Genomic DNA, 7,744 nt, shown 5'->3' with positions numbered 1-7,744 from the left:
GTGAGGGACTTGACCACTTCGTGTGTGTTCTTGCCATTGCATTTGTTGCATCAGTTTAAGTTGTCCACGGTGATACGTGGAAGTGAGAAGTTGAGAAGCTTATTACCCTTGGGTACTTGGTACCCCTAGAAGCTTGGTGGTGCCTCGGAACTCAATCACTGTGGTTCAAAACTCCGGGCAAGCGTCGGGGTCTCCAATTAAGTTGTGGAGATTTTCCTAAGCATTTATGGTCACCTCGAAGCCATATGCCATTGTGGTGAAGCTTCGTGGTGCTGTTGGGCGCCTCCAATTAAGTTGTGGAGATTGCCCCAACCTTGTTTGTACGGGTTCGGTGACCGCCCTCAAGGGTCCCTTGGTGGAATCACGACATCTTGCATTGTGTGATGGCGTGAGGAGATTACGATGGCCTTAGTGACATCTTTGGGGAGCATTGTGCCTCCACACCGCTCCAAACGGAGATTAGCATCCGCAAGGGTGTGAACTTCGGGATACATCGTCGTCTCCGCGTGCCTCGGTTATCTCTTACCCGAACCCTTTACTTATGCACTTCACTTTGTGATAGCCATATTTTTTCTTGTCTTATATCTTGATATCACTTAGTTGTTTATCTTGCTTAGCATAAGTTGTTGGTGCATATAGGTGAGCCTAGTTGTTTTCCGTTTTGTGCGAGACATATTAAACGTTAGTTTTATTACGCATTTGTTCAAGCCTAAACCATAATTATTTTAAAGCGTCTATTCACCCCCCCCTCTATAGGCGACATCCACGTCCTTTCAATGTCCTTATACTTACTGCAAATGTTCACGAAGAGCAAATCTGCAGTACATACACCATAGAGATGAATTATTCAAAGAAGTATGAACATACACCATAAGGCACATCATGTATATAAGATGAAATTGGTTATTATCACCTGAAAAGGAATGAAATTAAACATTCACAACCATGACATACAAATCTTCAATATGTGAATAGTAACTTCATTCTAATTTAAGTACACCATTAGAAATGAACATTGTCACAACCTACTTTTGTATGATGTCCCTTTCTTATAAGCATTGCATTGAACATGTATCAATTTGTCTTTTATTCAGTGTAAAATGTAATGAGGCAAAGATATGAGTATAATAATACATTCAAACAAAGCAAATTTTGCAATATCCTTGTCCATTTATGACTTTGCCAATGAATCAAAAATATCTAACAACATTTGCATGTATACTGGGTCAGTTAGAACCTTATGTTATGTCGAGTGAAGGCAAAGAGACCCACAAGATCAAAAATCAATAGATATCTGCAATGCAAAGGATATGTGAGATCAAATTACATTAATATGTGGTAATAAAGTTAGAATGAAGGTGCAAGTTCTGCTTGGCTTTAAATTAATAATGCGCAACCAAGGTTGTCCTTTTTCCACTAACCCGTCTTCCATAGCAATAAGGCTAGTTCAATGGTTCACACAACAGTAGCAAACCCAACTTGCTTTGTTATAAAAATAATAATTTCGGCAACCAAAAGGCTGTCTTACTATAATATTTTTACTTCAACATAACTTAAAATAAATGGAGTAGCTAATTAGTCAAATTAGTAGATAGGACAACCAATATATGATAATATTGGATGGAAATTTCCTTTATCTATTTCCTTGGCAATAATCTCTTATTAACAACCCCTTCCAAGATACTATTTTTCCCTTCTCAAAATCTGAAAACAGAAAGGGCATGGAGAAAGTTAAATTTTGATGGAGTGTATAGATTGATCTTTGCGCTCACTTGGGGTAAATACTATTCCATAGCTAAAATTATAATTGAGAATCATATATCTATATACACGATACATTGCCAATCATCCACAAGTAGATAAAGCTTATAGAGAAATAAAATTTACTAAAATGAAGAAAGCTTAGTCGTGTGTATAGGTGATCTAACCGTCAAACATGGCGCAATATCTATTCATCAAGTACTTGAATGGACATTAGGGAGATACCACAACACTGTCGAAAAAATTATTAGTCAAATCAGAGTCACCATCTCTAGTAGATAGGACAACCAATCTATGATAATCTTGGATGGAAATTTCTTTTAGCTATTTCCTTGGCAATAATCTCTTATTAACAACCCCTTCCAAGATGCTCTTTTCCCTTCTCAAAATCTAAAAACATAAAGGGCATGGAGAAAGTTAAGTTTTGTTGCACTGTATAGATTGATCCTTGCGCTCACTTGGGGGGAAATACCATTCCGAGCTAAACTTATAATTGATAATCATATATCTAAATACACAATACATTGCCAATCATCCACCAACAGATAAAGCTTAGAGAGAAATACAATTTGTTACCTGAAGAGGGGCGACTACTTGTAATTGCGGTATAACTTGATGGGCTTGACACCAATATTGGTGTATGCTTGGGTAGCTATAAAGGTAGGATCAAAAACTGATTGAAATAAAGAAACACTGATTGCTCTTATGTAGCGGGAGTCACACAGAGGAGGACAATATCGTTGAGGAGGTCACCATGGTTGTCCAAATAGTAAGAGTAGAGGCAACCAATGAATAGCGCAAACTCCTGCTCAAAAATCGCCGTTCATATCGACCTTGGTTACCGGATTTGATGAATAGCGGCCCAGGAACTGCAGACTTGTACTAACCTTGCAGACTCGACCTCTTTCCTTACGACGAACTCGCGAATGCCTCCAATCATAGGCTTTGCGGTGGAGTGTGATGCGGCCCCATCATATCTGAACCATGCGATGGGAGAAGCCGGCGGCCACATCTCGATTCCTAAGTCGTGCAAGGGAAGTCGGAGTAGATGGTGTTGCTGCTCGGATGGGAGCTGGTTGCATGTCCGCCCCGTCAAATCTGCACCATGCAACAGGATAAGATGGTGGCCCCATCTCAAATCACACGAGGGAAGGGTCATCGGGCACGCCATGAGTTGGAGCGGCCGGTGGCGCCGCTAGTGGCGGCATGCGTGCCTTAACTTTGGCTTTGGCAGGTTATGAGGAGGCGTGAAGGAAGATGGGGTGGCGTGGCCGACTGGTCTTCCACGGTTGTACGTGAGTAAGTGTGGTTGGGCTGTTACTTTAAGAAAGGACAATACTAGGCATCAGATTATAGATATCTTGCATCCTATCAGACTAATCTTAGGCCATTGGATTCGAAGCCTAACTCATAACTGCACTACTGGAATCTGCTAGTTTGCCGTCAGCCAGAGCTGATGCCAAATGCCTGTTTAACCGACGTCACAGGATTTGCCGTCAGGGTGCCGTTGGCATAGAAGCCGGCCACGATTTTATCGGCAATCACCTTCTTTGCCGTCAGCTGAAAATCGACCGACGGAAAAGCCGTTGCCGTCAGCTTTGTGCACGGGCTGACGGCACAGAGCAATGACGGTAACGGCGCAAGCCGAGCCCCGTTAGAGGGTTAACGGCAGGCTTTGTCGTCAGCTGGACACGGGCTGACGGCAAAGTGTACTTCTGGTGGGCCATACGTGTCAGGGATGCTCGCAGCACTGACATGTGGGTCCCCTCTTGGCCGTCAGCCGGCATACAGCTGACGGCAAAGCCGAAAGCCTGGGAAAAATTGGTATACTCACAGTTGTCAGGTTACATAGGTTGTCGCCACGTGTCCTCCTTTGCCGTCAGCCCATCGACGGCATAGGCTTTGCCGTCAGTAAGCTGACGGCAAAGACCCTCTCTACTTTTTTATATTTGTTTTCTGTTAATTCCCTACATTTGCAAAACATAGATACAAACAACAATATATATATATATATATATATATATATATATATATTTGCCCAGGCCCTAAACAGCACCACAAGTGCATCACAAAATGCAAACAGCACCAATATATGTAATTAAAGTGCAAACAAGATCACAAAGTATTACAAAGCATCACAAGTGCATCCACAAATAAAAGTGCATTGCAAAATTCATCTAAGACTACATGAGTACAGTCCGTGGAGCATCCATCCATATGCCATGCTGCTTTATCAAAATATGCATAATGAGAAGAAGAATAAGAATCTAGCGATAAGCAATTAGAAGAATACAATAAGAAAGAAGTGAAATTAAGCTAAGCAATTAGAAGAAGAAGTGGAAGAAGAAGAAGAAGAACAAGAACAAGAAGAACAAGAAAAAGAAGAAGAAGAAGAAGATGGAGAAAAAGAAAGAAGAGAAAAAGGAAGAATAAAAAGATTTGTTCTTCTTATTCTATCTTTTTCTCCTCTTTCTTCTTCTGCTATTTCTTCATCTCTTCTTTGTTCTTCTCTTCTGGTTTATTTTTAAACTTTCTAAACTAATCATTTCATTTTTGAGCTCTAATATCAACTAATTATGATATTTTCTGTGTTATCATGTAATTATGTCATTTTTGAGGTAAGTAAGCTAATTATATAATTTTTTAGGTAAGTAAGCTAATTATGCAATTTTTTGCCTAACTAGAATTTACTAAGCTTACTAAAGCATGGCATAATCTAAGTTGAGATAAACAATAAGAAGAATAAGGAGAGGAATAACTTACCGAATGCCAACTCACGGAGGAGAAGCACCATCTTGGTTGGTCGCTGGGTTGCTAGGGCTCTCACCAGGAGAAGTAACGGGATCGTGTGATTCAACTCTGGAATGATGTTGCAACAAGGCAAGAGTTAAAATATGTGGTTAGCACGGCGACAGACAATGGTATAAGACCGTGCAAGGTTGGTCATTGAAAGGGAACTCATCGTTCCCACCGGAGAACGCATCGGCGGAGGGGGCGGCAAACCTTGCTTCTCACACATAGCCTGCAAATTAGTTTTTGAGGAGTCAAAAAATAGCCTTGTTGCTTCTCACACATAGCCTTGCTTCTCGCACAACTGACTTACCGCAACGAAGTCGTGCATGGCCTTCGCATGGGCATTATTGTGTGCCCTCTCCTCCTCAAGCAACCTCATTGTATTTCTGTCCCTCTCCTCCAACAAGAGCCTGGTGGCCTCGCTCTCCTTCTCAAGTGCGGCCTGCAACCACTCCTTAAAAGGAATTTTCATCATCCATCCAGGGACAAATGAACGAAAGAAATAATGAAGAAAACTAACCTCGATGGCAAGATCAACTGGCCTCGCGCGTTGCCGTATTACAGGAGCGGAGCTTGTTTGCCTCGCCTTGATCTGAGATAGAGTCTCAGTGATAGGGACGAAGCCATCACACATGGCCAGCGTGCCATGACTCTTACCGCCACCAGAGATCATCAACGCCTCCGGATCGATAGGATTCTGGCTCGTGTCAAAGTCAGGCATGCGCAGCTGTTTGACCACCTCAGAATAAGACGTCATCTTGTTGTAGGCGGACAGGCTTGTGTATGACGACGGCCCATCCCCCTCAGAATATGCGTTCACCGTCTTGTACGAGACCTTATGGGCCATGCTAAACGTGGTGTATCCCTGAGGCTCGGTCTGGTTATTGTGTTTGGCCTACAAGAAAACACAAAGAATTAGTACAACAAAAATCATGAACGAATGAATTATTGATGAAACAAAACAAGGCACACATACCTGTTTTTTGACGTATTGCTTGATGTTGGCATTGCCTTGGTGGTGTGGCACACCAACCAATTGGGCACGACAGTCCTTGGCCACAGTGTGGGTGCTCAACCAAGCCTCTGTGCTCCACCTGTCCACTATCATCTCCCAACAATTCATCTTATCGGCCAACCATCTCGGGGGCACCTATGAATGTAAGTTAATAAAGAATGAAACTAAGTACTATAACTAAATAGACCTAACTAGCCCTAACAAAACTAATAAAGAATATAACTAAGGAATGTACGTACCTCCATGTACTCGGTCTTATCAAGGTAAATCTTTCGACATTCAGCCTTCGTATTCGGCTCCCCTTGCTTGGCGTACCAATCTCGAACGGCCTGAACACGCAACTCATGCCTCTCGTTATTCAATAAACTCTTGCACTCTTTCACGAGGTTCTTCTTGGCCGCCTCCTCCGTCCCCTCCTCGACCCTAAAGTAACTCTGCAATTATGCCATATAGATGGACAGATGAATAGTGAAATGATTTGGAAGGAAATAACAAGATATAACATTGTATACTTTTTATTGGGTAAAATAATAGTTACCCAAAAATCAGCCAACACCTCGTCGGCCACGCTCACGCAAACAACACCATTCACATGTGTGTTTTCTGGGAGCAGAGCGGCTTGGTAGTGCTCCCACTTGGGTCCTGGCTCGGGAACCATACCCTCACCGGGCAACTGTACTATCCCGGGGAAGTGCTCCCTAAGTAAAGCACCAAGGAGGCAGTTTGGATTTCGGGTATTCTCCAGGTAATTCCACCCCCTACATAATGATAAAGCGAAGGCATTAGCTACTTGGTGAAATATAATGATATAAGGTACACAATATATATCAACTTACTTCTCGCCATCTGGTTCAATCAACGCCCTGTGCTGCAACTCCAATCGGTTTGGAACTCGTGTCATACCACGTTGGTAGATCGACTTGCTGGCAGACGGGCTCTGCCTCTCTCCCTCAGTCTCTGCCTCAGCCCCCTCAGCCTCCGCCTTAGCCTCCTCCTCAGCCTCCGCCTGAGCCTCCGCCTCAGCCCCCTCACCGTCCCCCCAACTCCCCCACTTCTCGTGTGCGGGTGTCTGCTCCTGGACTGGAGGATCCTGCATCGATGTCTGCTCCGGACGGGAGGATCCCGCACCGGTGACACCCTCTTCTGCAAGGGTGAAGTGGCTGAGACTGAAGTAGCCGAGGGTGGTGGCGACTAGCTCCTATCAGGCAGCCTCCCTCTCCCACGACCACATCCTCTGCCTCTCTTCTTTCCTCCGCCTCTCCCACGGGGCTCCTCGGCAAAGCTCTGCAACAAAGTTCTCCGTAGCTGCCCAGGTGCTACCCTCAACTTATCCCCGCCTACCATGTCTCACCACCTGCAACGATAAATAGTTAAATAATTAGTACAAATTCAAGGACAATAATTAAACGAACAATAATAAATACATGAATAATTAAACTAATAATTGAATAATTAAACAACAATGTTTGGATGCATACAAAGTACTAATAGTCGGGATCATCTGTCTCTTCTCCATGGTCAATTGAAGCAAAACCATCATCAGTATCACACGTGTCGTCATGACTGATATCGTCATCGGGTTCAGGGACATCATGTGGAAGGCCTTTTTGTAACCGATCAAGCATTGATAGCTCATCTGCATTGGTAACCTCTTCTACTTCCACTTCTTCATCATCATCACGTGACTCTTGTTCCTCCGTGTTCAGGGTGGACGTAGAGCAGTTTCGAATATGACGTCTCACTCCACATGATTCTTGGAAGAATTCTCCATCATATGTTATTAGGTCAATTTGAGGTTCATAATCGTCTTCATTTGGGGGAGGTGGTCTAAGATGTGGTGGCACATCGTACATGACATACCAACCTTCCAGGTTCTTAACACTTTGACGACTGTATGGCAGATAGAAAACTTGGGTGGCCTGTTGAGCCACAATATAGACATCCGCACCGCTTAACTGCCTGTCTTGTCGAATTTCGACTAGCCCAACATGTTCATGAGTCCGTCTTGTCTTAGTAGGATCAAACCAATGACATTTGAACACAACAATCCTCATAGGATTTTCACCATAATAATGAAGTTCATAGACTTCTTCAAGTCTTCCATAATACTCGACACCTCCCTCGCCTATAGCAGAGACACCGGAATTGGTTGTTTTTCGACAGGGCATTGAAAGC

General features: G+C 43.3%; 1 protein-coding gene across 1 annotated transcript; it reads right to left on the bottom strand.

Moving 5' to 3' along the window:
- Positions 1 to 885: 885 nt before the first annotated feature.
- LOC123413333 lies at positions 886 to 3,045 on the bottom strand. The gene is made up of 4 exons (XM_045106275.1): positions 2,649 to 3,045; positions 2,515 to 2,566; positions 2,338 to 2,413; positions 886 to 1,993 (listed from the first exon to the last, which is right to left on the bottom strand). Exons 1-4 carry the CDS (start codon positions 2,930 to 2,932, stop codon positions 1,956 to 1,958), a joined length of 450 nt encoding a protein of 149 aa, XP_044962210.1. The 5' UTR covers positions 2,933 to 3,045; the 3' UTR covers positions 886 to 1,955.
- Between the last annotated feature and the right edge of the window lie 4,699 nt (positions 3,046 to 7,744).

This window comes from Hordeum vulgare, chromosome 7H (genome assembly GCF_904849725.1).
Source record: "Hordeum vulgare subsp. vulgare chromosome 7H, MorexV3_pseudomolecules_assembly, whole genome shotgun sequence".
Lineage (NCBI taxonomy): Eukaryota > Viridiplantae > Streptophyta > Magnoliopsida > Poales > Poaceae > Hordeum > Hordeum vulgare.
This window is presented reverse-complemented; position numbering and strand designations above follow the sequence as displayed.

What these genes read in the sequence shown, in the direction of transcription:
- LOC123413333 (XM_045106275.1), bottom strand. Translation starts at nt 2,932, where the DNA reads ATGGCGTGCCCGATGACCCTTCCCTCGTGTGATTTGAGATGGGGCCAC. An exon ending in AAAGAGGTCGAGTCTGCAAG is followed by an intron (nt 2,567 to 2,648) that starts GTTAGTACAAGT and finishes ATTTTTGAGCAG; the next exon opens with GAGTTTGCGCTATTCATTGG. An exon ending in TTACTATTTGGACAACCATG is followed by an intron (nt 2,414 to 2,514) that starts GTGACCTCCTCA and finishes CTACCTTTATAG; the next exon opens with CTACCCAAGCATACACCAAT.